Source organism: Poecilia formosa, unplaced genomic scaffold (assembly GCF_000485575.1).
Source record: "Poecilia formosa unplaced genomic scaffold, Poecilia_formosa-5.1.2 Scaffold371, whole genome shotgun sequence".
NCBI classification, from domain to species: domain Eukaryota; kingdom Metazoa; phylum Chordata; class Actinopteri; order Cyprinodontiformes; family Poeciliidae; genus Poecilia; species Poecilia formosa.
The window spans coordinates 56,453-79,569 of NW_006800310.1; the positions used below are offsets into that span (position 1 = coordinate 56,453).

Here is a 23,117-nt window from a genome sequence, read left to right on the forward strand (position 1 = left end):
CTTTTGTAACACAAATAAACGTTTATTAGATCCTTATTTGGCATCTTGGACATGAACTGCATTCATCATACTTGCATAAAACTCCACAGTTCTTGATTTAAAAAAAGAACCTCTTACTGTGTCAAAAATATTTAGTAATCCACCAATAAAAAGTTGGGTTACATCACAAATCTTTAGTGCATTTGTAAACAAAACAAGTGGATTTTAACATAAGATTAAAAAACAAAAACAGAAGTGTCCACCAGAGGGAAGAAGAGTCCTAAGTGTTACCTTTTGTTTCATGAAAACTAAGTTTATTTTGAAAGCACAAAATATTTCGTTCTGCCTTGTGTACAAAAATAATCTTCCTGCAAATCCTAAACATGGTAGAGGCTTCATACACTCAGATTGATATGGCCATCCGTTATGAATCCAACTAGCAAATTAAAATTGCTTAAACTCAAAAGCAGCAGGTTACAAACATGATAAATATAAAAAGTAGCATTTTTCCAGTTTACACAAATTCTCTGGACCTCTTGATGGCACAGCAAAGCATCATGCTGAAGATCATTCCAAAGATCTGCAGGAAAATAAATTGGCACAAATTACTTCCGAAAGATATATCTGAGCAAAAATCATGTATAAAGAATAGCGGAATGAGGATCAACTTCTGCCTGCTGGAGCTTAATTTATCTTTTTATATTTTTTAAAAGTAGTAATTGGATGCGTTCTCAAAAATACTGGTTATTGTATTTGAGTTTATATTTAGGATTGTTCTGCTCCTTCTGCTAAAGGACAAAAAATCTATATCTTGTATCAACGACTCTTGAACAAATACAACCTGGAAAGTTATCCTACAGTTGGATTTAATATTTTTTGGCAAACAATGAAATATGTACCAACAACCTCATCAATATTCAAATTTTACCTCACTGCAGGCATAAACCCTTCCCCTCATGGCAAACTTCATATTTTTATGAAATGTCATCATGAATGAACCAATAATGTTAAGTATTTTACCAATTGTAAAATGTGCAGAATTTCCATTTTATTAGGGGAAAAGTTAACCCAAATGTCTGCTAGAGTAGCATTTTCACCCATGGAAAAACTGAGCTAAAGTTGTGATAAACTGCGAGTTTTTGCCAATGGAAAGGCTGAGCCAAATTTTTTATTTTTTTATTTTTATTTTTTACCTAGAAACAATAGGCTAAAAGTTAGCCCAGTTAGGATTTTTACAAATGAAAAACTTAAGCTAAACAACATTTGTCAAATTAATAGTTTAAAAGCTGAGCTATGTGTGCAAAATTAGCATATTTAACCAATGGAAAAGGTAAGCCAAGTTTTTGAATTAGCATTTTTACTTTTAGAAACAATAGGTTAAAGTTAGCCTAGTTAGGATTGTTTTACCAGTGGAAAACCTAAATCTTTGCCACATTAATTTAAAAGCTGAGGCAAGTGTGTGCTAAAGTAGCATTTTTATCCAGTGGAAATGAGCTTTTTCACTTGTGGAAAGGCTAGCTCCAAGCTATCCTAGTTAGGATTTTTTTTTTACTGGACAAAGATAGACATTTGTTAAATTAGTGTTTGCACCAGTAGAAAAGCCGAGCTATCTTTTTATCTTGAATACACTTCCTTATTTGTCTAATGCACTAAACATCAATGTAGCTTTTAACTTTCAGGGCTTTCTTTGGTTGCACACTCACCATGATTACGCCGATACCAATCCCAACTCCACCGATGATGTGCAGCTTGTTGTTGAATACTTCGTCGATGGCTTTTGGGCAGCTCTGTAAGAAAATAAGTTGTGCATTAAGCAAATTTCTTACTAATGGATATTTTTAGGCTTTTTCTACCTTAATATCTATAGATTAAAGAAACTGGCGAAAAGTCAAACAGTATGAAGTATGTTTTTAAATGCATTTTAAAACCTGTTAAAAATCTATAACTTTGGTTGACTTTTGCACATTATACTGTTCTCCAGCCTTTTAACAAAATCCAGTTTTAATAGTTTTACTTGGGGAAGACCATCACTGCTTCAAATTCATCTCAATACCGTGGTAACGAGGACCGCCAGTCCTTCCTGCTTCGGACAGATGTCTTTGGCGTCATCGAACAAGCTTCCTGTAGGACCGCAGCAGTCCAGCTGTGAAACAGAAACCATTCAGAGTCTAAGCTGGTTGGTCATTTGTTGATGACTGGATAAAGAAGGAACAATCAGGTGTGGGCTCTCACCCCAAAGTGGATGAGGCGGAGGGTCTCCTTCAGCGCTTCCTGTTTGGTGTTCTTGTAGTTGTCGAAGGTCTGCTTATAAAACTCGGTAACGTCCTCTATCACCTGTAGAGACAGGAAAACGTATGCTTAAAACTTATCAAAGTTTTTGCATATCAGTGTGTGGGGTTGATTTATGGAATGGATTAAATGATGGGCCTAACCAAGTACAAAACAAAAGAGCTTATTGGGAAATATGTTGCATAGGATTGGCGTCTCAAAGACCAAAATGCTATTGGCAATTTTAAAAATCTATAAATAATTGTACATTTAAAGATGAGAATGAAGTTTAAGTGTCATTCAATGTAGGAACAATTTAAAAGTCTATTTGATGTGGGGAGATTTAAATGTTTGTAGGTTATGAGTATGAGAGAAGCAGGAAATCCTAAGATCTTCCTGCTCATTCTCAAACAAATTATGGAAAATTGCATGTCAACAGGCATGACAATTTGTTGTATTTTTTCCTGCTTTTAGTTTGTGCTTGTTCAAAATAAATTTACAAGAGTTTTCACATCAGATTTACAATATCAATAGAAAACATTTCCAATGATTTCCCATTGTGCCCCACAACTGCTTCAAAATAAAATAAATTGAGAACAGCTCAAGTGTTTGAGCTACAAAAATGTTTAAGTTGACAGGAAGTTTGAAAATATCACCAAGTAATTATGTTATTGGGAAAAAATTTATAATATTCAAATACCAATTCTAAAGTATTAAAAAAGGAAGAAAATATATATATTTTAATTGTACTTTTTTATACTCCCCATGCTTCCAACCATTTCACCAAAGAGGCCAACTTGTCTTTGCAATCACCATTACTGGTGTTTAAAACATTATAATAAATAAATGTACAACACTTAGCTTGATGGGGTTCAAGCATTTCATACCCTGAACTGATATGAAATGCTAATATCATGATACCTTTTTCAGCTTTAGAGTCCAGGCCTAATAAAAACAGCTTCAACTTACTGCTGGATAGGCCCACGTTTCTGGATCAACAACTTTTTTTATTGCCCATATGTGAAGTTACAATGTTTGGAGAAACTGAATACAGCACAAGAAAACCAAAAAAATTAAAACTAAAAACAGCATGACTGAAAATGATTAACTTTTCAATAAAATTCCATTTTATTAGTGAGAAGGGTTTACCGTAGGTTTTAGTCATACCTTGTCTCTGTTGGAGAGTCCCCAGATCCCTGCAGCCACTTCAGCAGCAAAGATGATGAGCAGGAAGATGAAGAACTAGACCAAGAAACAAAAATGTATTTTGTTAAACTGCTACTTTTACCACCTTACCCTACTGTATCCCTCTGTGCAATTGTATTCATCTATTTGCATTCCTCTGTTTAGAAGCTGATGGGTATTAAGATGAATATAATTTGTATTTCTTTATATAAAAAGCAAAGACATTTCCCTTTAACATTTTACATTAAAATAAACACCATCTTGTTTGCCAATTTGATTATTTCTACTGGAGTTCTGTAAAGACTCACCAGTCCCAGCATGCAGGGTGACTCCTTAATGGCTCCACAGCATCCCAGGAATCCCACCACCATCATTAACCCTCCTGCAGCAATCAGCAGGTACACACCTGTGAGGAAACAAGCCGAGTCACTGAGGGGGAACCTGGAGGCTTACACTGAGATTCATGCTACAGAAAACGGGGGAAGCAAAAAGTACACATGAATAAAAACTGAGCTTCAACAGCATGTTTGGAAATATTGAAAAGAAATATTCTTGTACCAAAGTATTACAAATTGATGTTTACAAGCCGTTTTTTCTATTAAGTATGATTATTTTCACCTTACAGCTAATGAAAACATTTAAAGATTAGAATATTACATCAGCCAATAAAAACATGCTTTTCATGCAGGAATGTGGGAGTTTATAAAAAAGTATCTTGAATATCTACCCAAGATTGTTATTGTGAAAAGATACTAGAAAAATATGTTTTTTTTTTTTAATGGAAAAGCTCCAGATAAAGTAAGCTTTTCCATTAAGAAAGTGGGCAGCTGCTAACTGGAAAAGCTTATGAAAAGTTCACTAAATGCTTTTTTTTTTTACAAATAGGAAAGATAAGGTTAGCCAAATACTCTTTATAAATTGGAAAAGCTCACATCAAAAGAAAAATCAGGGAATCCAATTGTTTCAAATGGAAAAACATTTTTACTTTGTCAGCAAACTGTCAGCAAATTTCTGCAAGTCTTGACTTATTTTAAAGCACATCTGGTAACACCATCATATTGACCACTTACTGCAAACATTTGTGCTTTTGGTAACCAATTATATATCTGCCTGTGGAATAAAACTTAATATATTCAAAAATGATTTTTAAAATTAAAGTAAAAATGGCAAAATTGGATCTGACTGACGAGGAATCAGCTTTTCTAAATTTCCAATTTCCAGATGGAGGAATATTTCATCAGTATGTTTTCACAAACCCAGATCTGGATTTCTGAAACACAGAAGGGATTTAGAAGCTGTAAAGATGATTTGATGTTTTCTTCAACTTATTTTATGTGGATGAGTCATAATTCAAGGATATGAAGATTAAATGTGGGAGAACAACAACCATCAGCACACAAATCCCCCACTCCGAAGCTGTAATTAAGATGTTTGTCATTTTATTCCTCTGTCACCCTGCTTCCCACTTGAAGGTGGAGGCGAAACAAAGAGCCGGAGAGAGCGAGCCGGTCTCTGGGACGGATCCTCCGAGACGTCAGGAGCACAAAGACCCGACTGTCCCACTGAGAATAAAGACGGCTGTGTGTGGAGAGCACCGGCAGGTCACAGGAGCCGCCCCACTGTGGACCGCCCTCATTCAGCGGCTCCGACTGCAGCTCAGTCCGGCACAAAACCATCAACTCATTTAGGAGTTTATAGACCAGAGATCATCACAAGAAAACGAAGCGTGGATGGTTCGTTAAAACAAGAATTAAACACAAAGACTTGAACAGCAGACGCAATGGTTTAAAGAGACATTTGTCAAAGTCTGTATTAGGAACGTGCTACTTTTTTTTTTTTACATATAAAAAATATTTTAAACCTTACCAGTGAAGAAGACAGAGGGCGAGTCTACTCCTTCAAACAGTGGTTTGGTCCTGGAGTCGAAACGAAGCCATAATCCCACAGCCAGCACTCCAGTACCTGCAAGCTACAGGAAGACGAGACAACGTTACCGCCAAACCTCACATTTACCTTCTCATTTTATACGCTCTGAACTTCAGATCAGCCGTTCCTAAAACGATTCACCTTTCATGTTTAGGTACAAACACAGGGCTCTCAAAGACAAACTTTAGTTTTGTAAAGAACGCTTAACACTGGAAGATATGTTAAATATGGAAAATAAAACCAAAAATAATAAAATGGAAAGAAAAAAGAAATATGGATTATGAAAAAAAAAAATTCTGCTTCAAATAAAATCAGAACAGAAATTGAGCTCACTTTAATTCATCATGCGATTAAACATAATGAGGCAGACCCGACAAAATCACTTAATCACATGATAAATTAAAAATGAGCTCAATAATTTTCACTTGTATGATTATCGTTTTAAAAAAAAAAAAAAAAAAAAAAAAAAAAAAACACTGGATGATAAAAGTCTTCAGTCTGGTGTTTTGGTCAAACTGGCCTTTTTTAAAAGGACATTTTGTTTGCAGAGACTTCATAATTCATTTTGTTTATTTTTAAACGTCTTCCTGTTCCGGTGTTAAATGTTAAAATTTAAAGTTTGATCTTTGAGAATGTTCTCTTGCATTATGCCATTATCATATTAATACTTAAATAATAATGTTGAGACCATTTACCACAATAATGTCCGAGACAATTTATTATCCAGCTGAATTTCCTACCATGACAGATTTATAATGAAGTTTAATAAGAAATTTGCCGAAGTCTGGATTGAAGCTGCGTGTCAAAATAAGGAAAATCCTGAGTTTTGCATAAACTGATTACACATCAAGTCACCTGAACCTCAGGAGAAAAAAACCCCAACAGGTTGACTGGTTTAACCTCAATACAAACCAGTTTTAAAAACATGCGGTTGGTACATGCGTTCAAGGAATTAAGAATGTGGGAGGTCTGAGGGCATAAAAACAAAAAAACCACATTTTATTAAAGTTAGTTGTTGCTGCTGCTACGGGTGACGCAACATTAAAATCTAATTATCTAAAACACGAAATTATGACAGGAAAGCAAAAGTAGAAGAAATCTGTAAGGCATTGCAGACATTTTCATGCCTAATCTCTGAGTTGACCAATTTTTAAATTCGTTAAAAGCAGCAACATGCCACGGTGTTTAAGAAAAATATCTGGTGAAATGTTTTGTCTGTCTGGAGGAGCAATTCTCCAACCGTTTCTCAAAACACACAAAAACAGTCATTTGTCTCCTCCAAAACAAAACTGACTCACTGTATCCGTGGCAACAGCTTACATCATCTTCATTGTCACCCAAATAACCGCTGCAACGTCCCGCAGTATGACTCACGTGGTTGAACAGGGAGATTCACACGAAGTGAAGCGGCTCAAACTGACCTGAATGTGATCAACTCTGAGTGGAAATTAATGAATTAATGAAGTGGAACCAGAAAAAAAAAATCTCTTTGTAAAGTGTTACATTATTTTTACTGATATTTATAAAGATTACAATCTTTTCTCAGTTGAAAACATGAAATGCAAAAAACACCCAACTAATATTTAAATGTTTATGTGATACTTTCTACATTAAAGCCCTGTGGGAAACACTCAGTAACATTTATCCCTGTTCCTCATCTTCACGTCAGCTGGCAGGTACAGTTTTGTTAAATTAAGTTTTAGCCATTTCCTTCGGCATCCCAAACAAAACTGACATAACTTTTACAGCTAGCAGCAGTCCAATACGAGATTTATTTCTGAGCCAATTAAAGTTTGTGTTAGTTTTAACCTTATTTATTGATATAATTAACAATACGAGTCAGATGGTTCCTCTCTGTGGACGTATTTAGGTCAGGTTCATGCTCAGAAACAAGAGCCAGACCCAGGCAGATAAGAATGTTTTAGTTCATTTTACCAGATAGGAAATTATTACACTTAAATTTACGTCAATAGCTTATGTTGAAATCATCAAATGTATTCATCAGCTCAGCATTCTTAGCCACAAGATGCTGATAGCCGACTGCTGGAGTCATGTTCTGCTCAAAAACAAGATGTGAACATCGTGAGTCATGAGACCGCAACCAGAAGAAGATTACTGCGGCCCAAAGCTCAAACTCGCAGTTTAACTCTGAATCATTTGCAGTCTGTTGTGAAAGACTGTTTTAATCATCAGTTTAGTTCTCTTAAACATAACTTCTTACACAAGTCAAAAAGACAAGACAAATGCAACAACTCTGCATTGACGCAATGGACAAAACCTTGTCAAAACAAAAAAAATGTTCCTGTTTGAACATGCAGGTTAGTCATAAAAGGCCCTCAGGAGGCTAGTTGGAGAATAGGCATTTATTTCTCAACCTGAGCCTGATCAGTCTGACCACCATCAACTAAAACTAACATTTTTAGTTAATCGAGTTAGTTGCATTTTAATCAAGACAAAATAAGCAACATTTTTAATTAAAAATAATTTTTGTCTCTAAATCATTGACATACAAGCTCAACAACAGATATTTACTGTTTTTAATCTGTTATTCAACCATCAGTTTGGAGCAAAGTGTTTCAGGAATCCCCGATCGTTCAGGGAACTTCTTTAGAAATGTGGACTGGACGCCAACATTAGCATTAGCAACATGTTTAGGATTGAGATGCCATTTTAGGTCAGAATAGCTTCACTGATAGGCTAACTCCTTTCAGCACTATAATTTTTTCCAGCGTCCCATCAGATGGTTTTTTTGAAGCAAATAATAATCCCCCACTGGGTTAAAAGCAACTCTGTCGTTTACCGCTGTTTGTGGATGTTGCTTGTGCACCATTTTTACGGGTGTACCAGAAACAAGTGAATACAAAGGTTCCAACTCAAGACTTCTATAAAAAGAAAACCCAAATAATTACATTACAATTTTTAACATCTTAAAGTCCCAGACTGATTATTTCTCATAAGCAGTAAACCTACAGCACTTATTAGCCGTATAGGCGATTCTAGAGAGGAAAAACAGGGGGCCACTGCCCCTTTAGAACTGCCCCTCGTTGACATCTGTTCTGTAGAAATAATACCAAATAAATTTACTTACATTTTCTTTGCCATTGGCACCAGCAAAGAAAATGTAACTCATTTCTTGGACCAGATTCACAATATTAACAAATTAAAAACAAAAGTTGTTGAACTTTTAGCTTGTTTTAAGACAGTTTTTATCTGCTAGATTTGGGTTTTGCAACCTGTAGCTCTTAGGATCACTTTATGCTGCATATTTTTCTGTGTTTTTTTAAAACATTTTTATAGTTTTGTTCCCTCATGGCAAATCTGGTCTGGCTTCTGTTATCTGACAAAAATGTCCCCTTCCTGAACAGGAACTGGGTCCAATTATCGGCTCCACATTTCCCAGCAAAGCAGAAGCAGGAAGTCCGGTATCCTAAATGCCCACAGTGGACTGACATTTATGTTTGATAAAAGTCCCCAGGAAACGATGTGAAGGACACAAATGTTAATATAAAAAGCTTTTACTCTCAAAGTTGTCCTTAGCTCTCATTAACCTCAGCAGCAAACATTAAAACAACAAATCAAGAGATTTTATCCAAGACATCTTATCACAGCAACAGTTTAGTGACCAGCTTCAGTTTAAAAAGAAAAAAAACACAGATCAAATCTGGTGTTCAGTTTTATCTCCAGTGGCTTGGAGAGGAACATCGCAGCAGCTCAGTGTTCTGTACCGCTAACCAGAGCATGACATCAACAAATCTCATCTCTACTGTCCGAGTAAACAGGAGCTTTAAGTAGGTGACTAACCTGCCAGCAAACCACATTAACCAACGACGCTACACTCAGTCCGTCAAAATAAAACCTGCATGAGCATTTTCACTCATTTCCAATTTAAAATAAAGAAAAACAGAAAATATGTTTCAGGAACTTTTAATCTCTGAGGTTGGGTCCAAATATTATCTGGACCCACAAAGCAAAATATTCTGACTGCTTCTAAAAACAACCCAAGTGCTTTAAATAAAATCCCCTGGCTGTTTTTGGAAAATTAATGCTTCTTGGTTTCTGGAAAAATGAGCCGTTTCAAAAACTTGCAGACTGTCAAGTCACACTCATGAGGAATGGCCCCGTTACCTAGCAACCTCAGCCAAGCCCAGCACGTCACCTAGCAACCCAGGCTGAGTTCAAGGACATTTGGTCAGCTAGTTTTCCCGCTGCTGGAAAAGATACGCGTTTGAACAAATACTCCGATCCTAACCTGTTCAATGAAGAGTAACAAGCCACCTTTAAGACAAGCCCACCTTTCAGGCGTCTGAGATTCATCTTTATTCCACCAGCCAGGCAAAGAGACGATCCAAAATGTTTTGTCATTTAATCCGTGGCAATTTGGGGGGAGGGGGGGTTCCAGCTACTCATATTTCTAACTTGATTTCCAGCTGAAGCCAACACATTCTTTGGCTGAAATTCAATTTTTTTTTTTGCAAGATCGGTCTTTCTTCCAATAAAACCCGACCGCAATCACAGCTCTGTGTGAGCGGTTACGTCGCCACAGCAACCCGCATGCGCAGAAGAACGTAGACGTCACACAGCGGCGCTGTTTACTGAAGTAATAATGGCCGCCGCCGTCTTTGAATTTCGAATGGATTTTAAAGTTATTCAGAGCAGACAGCATCGTCACTGAATCACAACCAGACGAAAGAAGCTGATAAAAGGGTGCGTTCACACTGCAGCCTGAAGTGATTCAATTCCGATGTTTTTGACGTAATGTGACCTGTATCCAATCCTTTCACGGCAGTATGAACAGCACAGGTCGGATTCTTTTTCAAATGTGACCCATATCCAATTCATATGTGACCTAACGTTCAGGCCGCATTCATTCGAACTGAACGTCACTGATTCTCAACAAATCTCACTATTCTGCGTACTGATAAGCACAAGTGGGAAGAAAAACAACAACCATGATGGATTATATGAGGATTAAGTTGTTAATATGCTGCTCTGGTTGGACAACAACTTCAAATAAGTAAGCTAAGCTCCACCGTTAGCCACCATGTTTAGTTCCGCAAACACTGAGCACTTCTTTTTATGGCAGTTGGCAGAACACTGATAATGCTGACGCTATTGCGCCCTCTACTGCGCATGCGGGACACTTTCTGGTCGTTTGCCCATTTACACTGCAGAACGCATACAGGTCGCATTTACTGGCAGTGTGAACGGCCCGGCAAAAAAATAGGAATTGCCAAAAAAAAAATCGGAATTGAGTCACTTCAGGCTGCAGTGTGAACACACCCAAAGAAAGCCTAGCTAACAGAATTATGACACATGTCACGTCAGTGACGTAAAAGTAGCCGTTCAAAGTGTGGTGAAAAAACGTGAACGTAACCTGCGTAGAGGAGAGGGAACAAGAGTCGACTAGCATGTGGAAGAAATACACAAAACACTTAATTGTTCCTCAAAAACCGCAGAAAATTTTTTAAATTTCACTAGTTTCCACATCACAGCAAAACATTCAAATTACAAATTGCACAAATTTGTTAAAAAAAACAAATAAATTTGGTCCTTTAAAAGATCATTCTAAGCTGGAAACATTGATTCACCAAGTCATTAAAACAAAGATGTAACATTTGCTGAAGGGGTTTACGGTCATCAAAATGTTTGTCAAAAATAACTAAAGACGTAATAATCACTATGGAGTGATTAACCTCATCCAGGTTACTGGGAAATCACCCAGTATAATCTCACAGATGGGCTGCAAAGTAATCAGAGCTTCAGATGAAGCAACATTATTATGTCAGTCTCCCTCCTAACATGGAAAACTGAAGATTTTTCATCATGTTTTAGTTTAACTCAATAGAAATAAGCAGGAAGAGTTTTTATTACAAAACCTTTAGTTTTTAATGTTTTCAGTCATCATGGACCAACATGAATATAAATCACAGTAAGCAGTTTTTAACACCGGCAGTCTATTACTCAACACATCATTCAAATTAGTCATTTTTTTATACTTTGACCATTTTCTCATTCCCTATTTGACTGAGAGTTACAAGAATATTAGAAATAACCAAATAAAAAACTGTTGGTAAAATATCCTTATTAGGGTGAAATTGAGTTAAAACAATAAATGCAGAAGGAAGAAAAAAACTCAAGAAGATTCAGGTTTACAGCAAACATTTTCACAGATTAAAATAAAAATGGAGGTCAGCTTGTCAATATGTGAAACATTATTAAATCCAGAAGCATGAAAACGACACACTTAGGTTCATAAAACAGATTTATGAAACAACTGCCGAACGTGTCAAATAAAAACAGCCACAGTCTAAAGCTAGAACTCGTACCAAGCTGAGCAAACAGGCTGAGGTTGTTACATACCCAGAAGAGGAAGTTGAAGACAAACATGACATATTTGATGCACTGCATTCCATTCATGGCTCTTAGTTTAGGATTAAACTTTCCTCAGCAGAAAATACGAGCTTCCAACTCGGCAGAAGAGGGAAAAGGAGAATCTGCTCTCAGGGGAAAGGAACCACACCTTTGTGAGGCTCACCTGGGAACTGTTGGGGGAGGAGGAACTGCTTTACTTGAGGAAAAGGTGTATCTAACATGGAGGGCAGGGAGGAGCTTCACTGGTTTCTACAAGAAAACAGAAACTGTGCTGTTTAACAGCTCAGCCTGCAGGTGAAAGCAATTAACAGGCTCTGAGGAGCAGAACCGGGCCAGAAACTAAGATTTAACGACCCAAACCGCGATTTCATCAGGAATTACTAAACTCAGCAGAAAACGGCAGTGGAAACATTTCTTACAGCTATTTGTATGAAGAAAAAATGTCTTCAATTTAATGAAAATAGCCTGAATGTTCATGGATGGAAGGAATGTGGCTCCAAAAATAAACTAACCAATCAACACATAAAACACTATAATTTCTCACTTTCACTGGAATTTACAAAATATCACAATAAATAGATATATTCATTATATATGAATAAAAAATAAATGAACCAGAGGCATTTACAGTTTCAGTTATCGACCCATTATGTTTGAGTTTTAGATTATTTCAGGCTTTTAATGGTTTATTTAAATCATTTTAAATATTCAACAGTCATTAAAAATGAGTTTGCATGTTTAAGCTCTTTTTTATTTTTATCTGATTGTTTATTACTCTGTTTTTGTTTTAATGATATAAAGCACTTTGAAATGCCTTGCTGCTGAAATGTGCTGTAAAAATAAAATTTGATTGATTGATTCAAAACTTAAACATTTTCAACTTTTGCAAATTTTTCTTGTTTTATGGATTTTAGATAATTTCAGGCTTTTGATGATTTATTTGAATTATTGAAATTACCCAACATTCATCTGCAATAAAAAGTGAGAGTTGGTTGGAAACCTTGAAATCCTGGTTGCATATTTGGCCTCTCCTGTTGGTAGAAACAACAGATTTTCTTTAAATTATTTGTTTTCTTTCTGCATAAACGTAATAGATATTGGTTATTTATTTCATGAGTGAGCGATTCACCAGAAATAAAGACTAAAACCAAGATATTTGGAATGGACAACTTGGTTTTAGTCTTTATTTCTGGCTGTCTGAGCCTCTACAGGTGTATTGTCAGCCCAGTGGGGCGGCTGCTGGTTGAGGTAACTGGAGCTGCTCTCAGTTCCCAGCAGGCCCAGTTCAACCAAACAACAGCAGCTTTGTTTCCCAGCTGCTGCAGTCGGTGCAGATTTCTGCTGTCAGCGAAATTAACCAACCGATAACTGTTTACTGGATCTGAAATATAACCTGAAGACATCAACAAACTGAACATTTTCTGTGTTAACTATTGTCGTAGAGAAAGGTGAACTTTTACTCTGGTTTATGGTGAAGTTAAAAGGTGGAAGGTCTCAACACTGCCCCCCTGTGGAAGGTATCAGAACTACAAACACAACGAATGTTGAGTTGCATTTGTATATCAGAAATGGAAAAATTGCAAGAACAAAATCAGACCTTTTGAGATTCATCTCAGAAATGTCTTTTTTTATTTCTGAGATTAATCTCCAAATGTTAAACTGTTTTCTAGCAAATTTTCTACTTTCCAAATTCAAAAATTTCTGACTTTTTTCTAGAAAATTACTGAGGTTCTTTGGAGAAAATTAACTCCTTTTCTCTATCTGCAATGGCCCTAATGGGCTAGTACTTCAACACATTTTTAGCTAAGTAACAAGTAGTCAATCAGAAAATTACTCAAATAAGAGTAAAAAAGTATTTGGTGAGTTCAAGCAACAGAGATTTAAAGAGGAGCAGCAAAAGAAAATGAGGTGGATTAGCAGTGGAAATCATCTCTGCTGTTAGCATGTTAGCATGAGACTCTCATACAGCAACAGTCTTCAGTCAGAGTCCTCTTCAGATTTGCTGCAAGACTGACTGCTACTGGAGACTCTTTGATATGAGATACATTTAATTTCTCTTTGGGATAAATAAACAAATTTCAATTTAATTTCAATCAGAATCAAAATTATTTCAGTTTTTACCTGGTCATTATTTCATTATTTATAGACATTGATAAAGGGAGAAAAAATATGCAGCCACAGAGGCTGAATATTTGTGGATATTTGCCGGTGTCAAAAGGTGATACATTTGCTAGAAAAAAAAGACAATTTACCAAAACAAATGTGTGATATTAAACTAAGATATCTGTCAACTTTGAAAGTAAAATGACATAATATTTCCCCCACACATCAACATGTGCAGAAATAGTTATTTTCTCATTATTTTTTTCATTAACATTATGCCATATCAGTGCATATAAACACCATTGGTTAATAATTAGTCCAACTTTAAGCTTAATTCACAATTTTATTAAAGTTTTTCTTCTCCGCTGCTATGAATTGTAAAAAATCCGTGAAATTACCCATTTGGCCAGTTTTATAAAGTGATAAAACTAAAGTAAAATGTCAGTTAATCGTTTTTTGTTTTGTTTTTGTTGGTTTTTTAGCTTAAAGAAAATCTCCTCCAGTGTTTAAAGCCGGAGTATTTCATGTTTACTCACCCAGAAGACAAAGTTGAAGATGAAGATTGCGTATTTGACGCACAGCTCCCAGCTGGACAGGATGGTCATCTCTGCGGTGTCCTCGGACCTTTCAGCGGGGAGAAAACGGAGAGAACTCCAGCTGTTCAACGAGCCGCTCGGTTTTTCTGCTCGGCTTCACTTCGGCTGCGCTCGGTAATTTCCGTCAGGGCTTGGCGGCAGTCTCCGGTTGAAGCTGGGAGGAGAGCACATGACCAGCTGCGCTTCAACTCCTACAGAAATACAAGGAGGGAAAAAATGACATTTTTGTCTTTGTCCTTTGTTTAAACGTCTTTTATTTTCTAAACAAAAGAAAGTAAAGTATGCTAAACATCTGAGGACTTTTAAGGTGAAAACTCAACGAAATCGCGGTTAAAATCTCCTTAGGTCAATATTATTGAGATAACCTTGAGATGACAAATAAATTTAACATTAAACTAAAATGTATCACAATTAAATCCTAAAGAGGAATGATATTCTGTTTAACTGCAATTTATCACGTAACTGAAGAACAGTCTCATAAACAACCAAACGAGTAAATTAGATTATATTGGTGATTATTGACCACTAATTTAAAACACAAGCATATGAGCTCTTTTTATTTAAAATAAAGTGATTTAGACCTGAATTTATACCAAAATAAGAGCCATTTTATAACAAATGTGAGCAAAACCTTGTTATTGTGCCGCTAATGTCGAAAAAGCACAATTTCGCGATTGCGGTGTTTCCATTAAATAAGAAACAATTAAAATCAATGTAAATAAGTTTGTTCAGTGAGAAGTCATGAAGAAACATGACGCCATCTTCCTCCAACTACTTCCTGTCGTCTTTCGCCTGTTTTCCGGTTATATTTGTTAATATTCTGACAATGTCGAAAAGATACAATTTCTCAATTGCGGGATATTTTAAAAAACGAAATTTGGTCACAAGATAAGTCATTAAAACATGTTGCGCTACCCTCCTCCTCTTTCCACTTCCTGTTCTCTTCTTCGTCGTTTCCGCCAGTAATAACATCTGGTTGTTGATTAATGACTCCTGTGGATGAAAGTGTTTACATTGTGACTCATTTCAGAGTCACTGCAAAACCAAAAGAAAAGTTAAATCATCTAAAATATTTTACTTAAATATTTCTACAGCGTTCATAGTGTTTTATTTCTGTTTTAGACGTTTTAGACGCTGTGAAAAAGAGGAAGTTGAAGGTTAATTGGGGTTATCAACCCAAGAGTTAATTTTTCTCTCTAGCTGAAAATATGTGCGAACATTAATGTTTGTTACCAAATTTAATGAGTTTATATTTTTTTAAATGTTTTTTTGCTGTGACAGTTGGCAACAAATGGTCAGCAAGCCATTTAAGTAACATTTTCCAAACTTGTGGAAAGGTTTTCTTATTTAAAAAATAAAATAAAGAAATGTAAGGATTAAAACATTTTAGCGCTGTAATCTGTGAGTCAAAACAGAAAAAGCAGGATTTGATCTGAACTTTGAGCCTCGTTCTGGGGGCAGGAAGGTCACCGCCAGCCGAACTCGGTGTTTGTGTTATATTCTCCCGCCTGTTCGGGGAAATGGGGCCATTTTCTTCTTTCTGCACAACAAAAGCAGCAGTGTGAGCGCTCAGCCCACCATTGTTGTTCGCAGCTGCACACAAACACACAGTGATGGTGATGATGGAGGAGCGGCCCATCAGCTGACCAGAACCAGACAGACACTGAAACACTCTGCACCTTATAGGAAAATATCACATTTTTCTACTTTAGGCATTTTTTCTTAAGGTTTAGGTGTTACATTTTGCTGAATACAAAAATTATGAACTAAATTATTCTTAATCTGATTGTTCTTCATCTGTAAATTCACACAAAAACAACAGATTTTTCCAAACTAGTTGATAAAAAGTGAGGGCATATTTTAGAGTTTTTCATGTCATCTTTCATGAAGCTTAAAGCAGTTTTTAAATTTATTTAAGCTTCATGTTGAGGAAGTAAAGTACAACCGTGCATTACGGCCAGGGTAGATAGAAAACAAAGGAAGAGTACTTCTGCCAAAAAACAAAACAGGAAATTTCTGAAAAGTTTAAAATTTGCTTTAAAAAAAACTCAGAAATTGTTAGATTAATCTTATAAAATTAAAACAGGAAATTTGAGGCTGAAAAGTAAAAAAAATGTTAGAAAAAACTGGAGATTAATTTCAGAAATATTCTAGAAAAAACATGGAAATTTCTAAGTTTCAAAAGTGAAAAATGTTTGACTTTTAGAATTTTTTTAAGTTTGAGAAGGAGAACATTTTTGACCTTTGAGACTCACAAATTTCCTTTTTTTATATAGAACTTTTCTGAGATTAATATAAAAAATTCCAAGATTTTCTAGCAAATTCTAAACTTTTAAAGCTGAGAAATGTCCAAGTTTTCCTTAGAAATTTACTCTATATGCATCGTATTAAATGGATCAGATGAGTTGGAGTCTTTCTCTGTATGTCTTCAGTGTTTCCTCTCAGTGTTTGTATAAAAGAGTCTCAGAAACGCTGAAACAACACAGCCTTCATCTCTGTCATGGTGTCCATGTGAGAGACTCTGTTCATCTTTTCACTCACAGCGTTTATTTAAAAGTCGCATTCTCTGAAGAAAACCTCAGGCTAATTTTTTCTTAACATTTATCAAGTTAAAATTAATCTAGAATATTCTACATAACATATTAAGAGGATAAACTCAGAAAAATATCTGAAATAATTTGTGGGATTCGCATATTAAAAGAAATTGCTTCACATTAACTGCATTCTGATGCCCTCTAGCGGCAGTAAGGCGAAACAACATATGGAAATAAAAAAATAGAAAAGATTTTGGTTTTTTGGAGGTTTAATAAAACTATATCGAGTGTCAAAAAAATAAGATGCAATAAATAATGTGGAAATATTTATTTAATATGTATCACGTATTTCTAAATAAAACTGGAACTAAATACTTAAATGAATTATTCTTTAATTAAAATAACAGATAATTACTTTGAACATTAAAATTAATTAAATTGTGATTTAATGAATATTTTTTTACATGTTAGAAGCTATTATTATTTATGCATTGACTTTACTTATTTCCTGTGAGACAACAGGAACTCCACAGATCAATTACACTGAAACAGGAGCAGTAGTCAAGCCCAATTATTCTGGTTTAGGAGATTAAATTTAAATTATGTTCTGCAGCAATGAAAGAAAAATACTATATGAATATGAAACAAGAACCTTTATTTTACAATATGTCATTTATTTAAAAAAATTATTAAATTCTAACAATCAATTTTTAAATATTTTTTCATTATTGTTAACAGCAGATGCAACAAATATGAAATAAATATCAAATGTATTCAAATCTGAAAAAGTCAGCAGAAACAAGTCAATATTATATATGTACGTCAATTTAAATGAGTAAAAGATTATCTAAAAACTGTTTTTGTTTTATAAAAAACCGTATTAAACTCTATTACATAGAGGTTTATCTTTCAGCCAATCAGCAGCGCTCTAGGGAAACAAGCGGACCAATCAGAAAGCAGTGCGCCCTCTTCGCGGTTCACCTGTTTAGTTCATAACCTAACTGGACTCGCTGCCTGCTTCAGTAGTAAAACACGAACCGACGCGATGGACAGTGGAACCGAACCGCTTTCTGTCTCCATCCGCTGCAGAAAGTAGAGCCCCGGGTCATGGCTCGGAGTCGATCCGACTTCCTGCCGCTCCTGCCCCGCCGGAATGCCCGGCTGGACTCGTTCCTGAAGCGGAACACGGAGCGGGCTCTGTACGAGCGGATCCGAACCTACGAACCGTGCGTGGTGGTCTCTGACGTCATCAACAAGGTCTACATGTACGCGGTTCTGAGTGACGAGCGCGTGTACCTGACGGAGTTCCCGCCGCGCGCGCTGACCGCCGCCCTGAGGCTTGAGCGCGTGCGCGACATCGAGCTGGTGAGTTTAAAACTGAAAAGAAAAAAAAAGAGTCAAAAATAGTTTTCATTGTTGAAATTCATCTTTAAGTGTCGGTTAAACCAGCAAGTCAGGTGAGAGGCAGAAATTTTATTCAAATAAAATACAGAAGAAAAAATAACTTTTTACTTTTTAGTTCAAATTCCAGGGTCATATGGTTCACAACAGGAAAAAATGCAAAGGTGTATTAGGGCCACGGTAGAAAAAAAGGAGTAAATTTCTGCCAAAAACTTCCAAAATTTTTAGATTAAGCTCTGAATGTTTTTTTTTAGGAAATCTTAGACTTTTCTGAGCTTCAAAAGTTGAAAAATTTTCTATAAACTCAGAAATTTTGAGAATAATTTTTTGAGTTCGAAAAGTCACAAAATTTGTGAGAATTTATAAATTTTTTAGATTGATTTAACATTTAAAAAAACATGAACATTTTGAAAATCTTTTACTTTTAAAACTGAGAACATTTCCAAAAGTTGAAAATGTTTTCAGTCTCAGAAAATTTCCAAGTTTTTTTCTAGAAATGTAAGTGAAATTAATCTCAAAAATTATTTGTTTTCCCTCATAAATTTTAGATTCTTCAGCTCAGATATTTCCACTTGTTTTTGTAAAAAATTCTGAGATGAATTTTACAATTTTCAAGTTTTTATTGCAAATAGAAATTTCCATTTTTTAAAATTTTTTTTTAGAAAATTCCTGAGATGAATCTCAAAATTTGTGAATGTTTTGGGTGGAAATTTATTCCTCCTTATTTTCTCTTTTCTTTCTGGCCCCAACACGCCGTCACAACGATCACATCCCTGACTTCTTTGGCCTCATACTGTATGCATGGTGGTGGCAGCATCATGGTTTGTGTTTTTCTCTCAAATTAAATTGGACCTAGCAGAAAATCTTTGGATGAAGTTGAAGAGAAACATGTTAAGTCTAAATTCAGTTCTTTATTGAATTTAAAACAATAAAACAAAAAACGTTGTCTGGAAGCACTTTAAAAAAATCATTTAAATTCAATCATCCATACATTCCAACGAATCCTAGACATCAGAAAAGCAGTTTAAAAGTTTCTATGTAAACTCAGGAGATTGCATTGAATCGTTGAATTGCACCAGCAGGGACGACAGTGGAGAGGAAAAACTCCCCTTTAACAGGAAAAAACCTCCAGCAGAACCAGAACCGGACTCAGTACAAACGGCCGTCTGAAATAACCAACTGGAGGTTTGAGAAGACAAACGATGGACATGAAGTTAACATTTGAAATAATGCAAAGAATGAAAACTGCAGAATAGAGACGAAAGTGAGGAGAAGTGATGACAATCCAGTCGTTTCGATTGGTGAACCAAAGAGGCAACATTTGTTTTATTTTCAGCTGCTGTGTTTGTCTTCACAAACCAAACTCTCTGAAAAATCTGTTCCCCTCCTGGCCTGTGGGGGCTCTGCGCCAAGAACCACTAAAGGAAACGACACTAAAACCTCTGAAAACACTGAGTTCGACTTCCTTTGTCACAAAATGTAAACAAACACAGAGTGCCCTTAAAGACCATGAGCCATTTCTCCTGCTAGCATTAGGCTAGTGCGTTTCTTTAGGTTGTATTTACCCAGAATGCCCTGCGCTGTAGTTCACTTCCTGCTTTTGGAGCGGTCTTTGGTCCACTTGGCGTTCCCATATGCATTCAAACTGATCCAAAGGTCACAAACCAAGGTTTTTAGATGGAACAGGGTTCTGAAATTTATGCATGCATTAGCCACACCTAGCGGTAGTTAGCTTCTTTTAGCTAACTGTGGTTTAATTTTTCAAATTCCTGATTTATTTTAAGCCCTGCAACCCATTTAATTTAGAGATAAAATTGGCAACGATTACAATTAAACCCACATCAAAAACATTTCAATCAATGTAATCAAACAAGTATAAAAATAAATCTATTTTCAGACTCCAACTAGAAGCTGATTATGTGATTCGAGTCGCTGAGTTAAATTATTTTTAAACAGACCGACCCAGTGCAGAAGCTGAAAATAGGTTTAATGTTAGTACAACAGAAAGCCGGCAGCTCAATCTGTGATTCCCACAGCTTGTTATGTCAGACGCTTAGCAATAATCCCGTCTGTGCTAACGTGACGGATTACTGCTGGAGTCGACGTCTGACGGCGCCATCATGGCTGCAGCAGCTCACCTGGGCAATCTCTGTTAGTGAAACTCCCTGAATAAATAAACACGTGGCTCCCCTTTCCGTCTCTCTGCTTGTGCAGGGTGGAAAAATGCTGAAAATTCACCGAGGTCAGGAAAATGTAGCTGATTTTCAATATACAAGTGAATGTAATCATCAAGTTTGTGCATAATTCCTACACAATTAACCTCAAAATGACAATTTCTGTTACAGCAATGTTTAACAACCTTAGTTTAATTAATTAACCAATTTTAACATTTTTAAACCATTATTAACACCTATATTCTCATAGAAGCAAACACAAAAAGCTAGCTAGTTGTAGCTTTAACCGTCTGGAGTCACAAAGCAGTGAAGTTGTCTGACTCAAACCTGGATGAAAAAGTTTGAATTTTAACAGATTAAAAAGTCTAAAATAGTAATTTAAGACCTGGGAATAAGATTAAAGGCTAATTTACATTTTAAACAAATGTAAGACATTTTAAGGCCTTCATTTTAGATACTTGAGTTTAAGACTTTAAGGATTCACAGACAGGGAAACCTGAGAGGAGACATCATTTTTTATTCTATAAATAAAACAAGAATAAAGGAATTTCAGAAATTTATTACGAGATTTCAATGGCTTTCATGTTTAGTCCATAAATCAACATAAATTTGCAATGAAAAAATTTAAAAGTTTCTTCATATTTCTGTCAAATATTCCTGACTTGGTGCTGAACTTCCTGTTTTACCTGTGCAGGTGAACGACCTCCCAGATTTCCTCAGTTCAAAGGACAGGGAGCGCTGTCAGCACATACGGATCTCCTACATCCCAGAAAGGCCTGCAGAGAAGGAACATGATTGGTTACAGAGGGAGAAGAGGGCGGGGCTTCCTCCTGTGGCCCCGCCCTCTCGCAGAGCCAGCCACTGTCCAATCAGAACACACGACTTAAAAGGTGCAGATAAATTTGTTTTCATGACTCATGATTACAGCAGTGTCTAAGCTAAAATGAGCTAAAATGCTATAGTCAGCATGTTGACTCACTTTTAAATAAGCCTTAAAATATGCTAACAGCCATGTCTAAGGTAAAATTAGCTAAAATGCTAATGTTAGCTAAAATGCTGTGAGTAGTATAAATGTTTCACTAGCATGACTTTGACTTTCGTTTATTCAGTCTGTGAAGTTTATCTTTTATATCAAAATATTAGCTAAAATATTAGTTTTAGCTGTAAAGCTAATGTTAGCACCCGGAGCAGAACAATGCCCGAATCCTGATGCTGTGCTTATGGTGCAAAAAGAGAAAGCTAAGCTGAGAGTTAAACACAGATTCATTAAAGCCTAAATTTCTAGCGGAACAAAATGTGATCTGATCCGAGGAAAACCGAGAGGCCGGTGTTGCTTTCCTTCGTTCTGAAATCTTTACCTGTAATCCTAACCTCCCCGTGTCTCTGCTTCCTTCACAGGACATCCTGCAGACAGGTGAGCACACACCTGTTTGAATTTCTACCATGTTAGGAGTTTGTATTGACTTTCATTTTGTTGCCTTCCTGGCGGATAAGGTTACCAGTTTGAGATTTTCCTCCACACTATCCAAGTTGATCTGTTAAAACAATGAAAGGTTTAATCTGAGATGTTTGCTCTTTCTATATATTAATTTTTTAAAATTAGTTTTCTTATTATCTTGAATGCATTCTTACATTTTCATCTTTTAAAAGTATTTTTACATTTTTTCAAATTAAATGTATTATTTTTTAAAATTCTCACTATTAGTTTTTATTTTCTACTTTAAAGATTTTACTTTTCACTTGTTTCTGCTCCATGTTTAGGAATCAGCAGCAACCATATTTAGCTCCTGCTAAATGCTATGCTGTTATGGTGCTTTAGTGTTAGCTTCAGTTAAATGTTGCTTTGGTTTTTTAGCATTACCTTCTGCTAAATACTATGTTGGTTGCACGTTAGCATCAGCTTAACATTTTGGTATAGCGCCTTAGCATAAACTGAACTAATGTTTAGGGTTAGCGGTAATGACCTTTTAGTTAGCGATACCCACCACTGCTACCAAATAAAACATAAATTATGCTGGAGAGACAGAAATGGGTTGAATTGAACCTTTAATCAAGATTTAAGTCTCATCCTGCAGCAGCTCTGCCGTTTATGCTGCAGCCCCCTGGGATTGTGTTGCTCTGCTAATTCCTCTGAGTTTCTGTCAGGAAACGGCGTGTCGACGGTAATGAGACGAAGAAAGGAGGATTTACTGTCACAGCCTCTGAATGGCTGCCTGGAGGCCGCAAAGGAGGCTGATGTAAACAGCAGAGTGTAAATGTGTCCATGTGCTGCTCCACTGGGACGTCATTAAACACATCCGTTAAAAAAGCTAAATCCTTCAGGAACAGCAGCTGTCAGGAGTTCAGAACAAAATGAGGACAAACAGCAGCTGAAGAGAGAAGCAGAAACGTTCTGGGTTTAAAACGATGACATCCACCAGTGGAGCAGGAGAAAACTGAATATACAGACGACCTCTTGGGATTTAAAAAGAAAACGTATGGGTCACTGAAAAATTCAAGATGGCAGACCTTTTCCAAGATGGTGCTGTGGTTGTCAAGAACAGTTATTTTATCATAGATGAATGTTTTTGTGTCAAATC

The 23,117-nt window shown here is 36.0% G+C and overlaps 2 protein-coding genes across 3 annotated transcripts in view; one reads left to right on the plus strand and one right to left on the minus strand.

Moving 5' to 3' along the window:
* On the minus strand, positions 1–14,569 carry LOC103154023 (CD9 antigen). Of its 2 annotated transcripts, none has more exons than XM_007575156.2 (8): positions 14,370–14,569; positions 5,299–5,401; positions 3,741–3,838; positions 3,415–3,489; positions 2,212–2,313; positions 2,033–2,122; positions 1,683–1,766; positions 1–559 (listed from the first exon to the last, which is right to left on the minus strand). In XM_007575156.2, exons 1-8 carry the CDS (start codon positions 14,436–14,438, stop codon positions 494–496), a joined length of 687 nt encoding a protein of 228 aa, XP_007575218.1. In that variant the 5' UTR covers positions 14,439–14,569; the 3' UTR covers positions 1–493. The 2 variants fall into 2 exon arrangements, with proteins under 2 accessions (XP_007575218.1, XP_007575220.1); XM_007575158.2 differs by lacking the exon at positions 14,370–14,569 and adding an exon at positions 11,719–11,809.
* cunh12orf56 (chromosome unknown C12orf56 homolog) overlaps positions 11,754–23,117 on the plus strand; it is a 16,417-nt gene continuing 5,053 nt past the window's right edge. The window contains exons 1-4 of the mRNA XM_007575160.2: positions 11,754–11,902; positions 18,062–18,328; positions 21,233–21,428; positions 21,937–21,952. Of these exons, the coding sequence (XP_007575222.2) occupies positions 11,756–11,902; positions 18,062–18,328; positions 21,233–21,428; positions 21,937–21,952 (626 nt within the window). The 5' untranslated portion in view covers positions 11,754–11,755. The remainder of the gene's footprint in view (positions 11,903–18,061; positions 18,329–21,232; positions 21,429–21,936; positions 21,953–23,117) is intronic.

Excerpts from the sequence above, each read along its gene's own strand:
- LOC103154023 (XM_007575156.2), bottom strand. The coding sequence starts at position 14,438 with ATGACCATCCTGTCCAGCTGGGAGCTGTGCGTCAAATACGCAATCTTC. Across the intron at positions 2,314-3,414 it reads GACTCTCCAACAGAGACAAG|GTGATAGAGGACGTTACCGA; the intron begins GTATGACTAAAA and ends CTGTCTCTACAG. Across the intron at positions 2,123-2,211 it reads TCCGCCTCATCCACTTTGGG|CTGGACTGCTGCGGTCCTAC; the intron begins GTGAGAGCCCAC and ends TCTGTTTCACAG.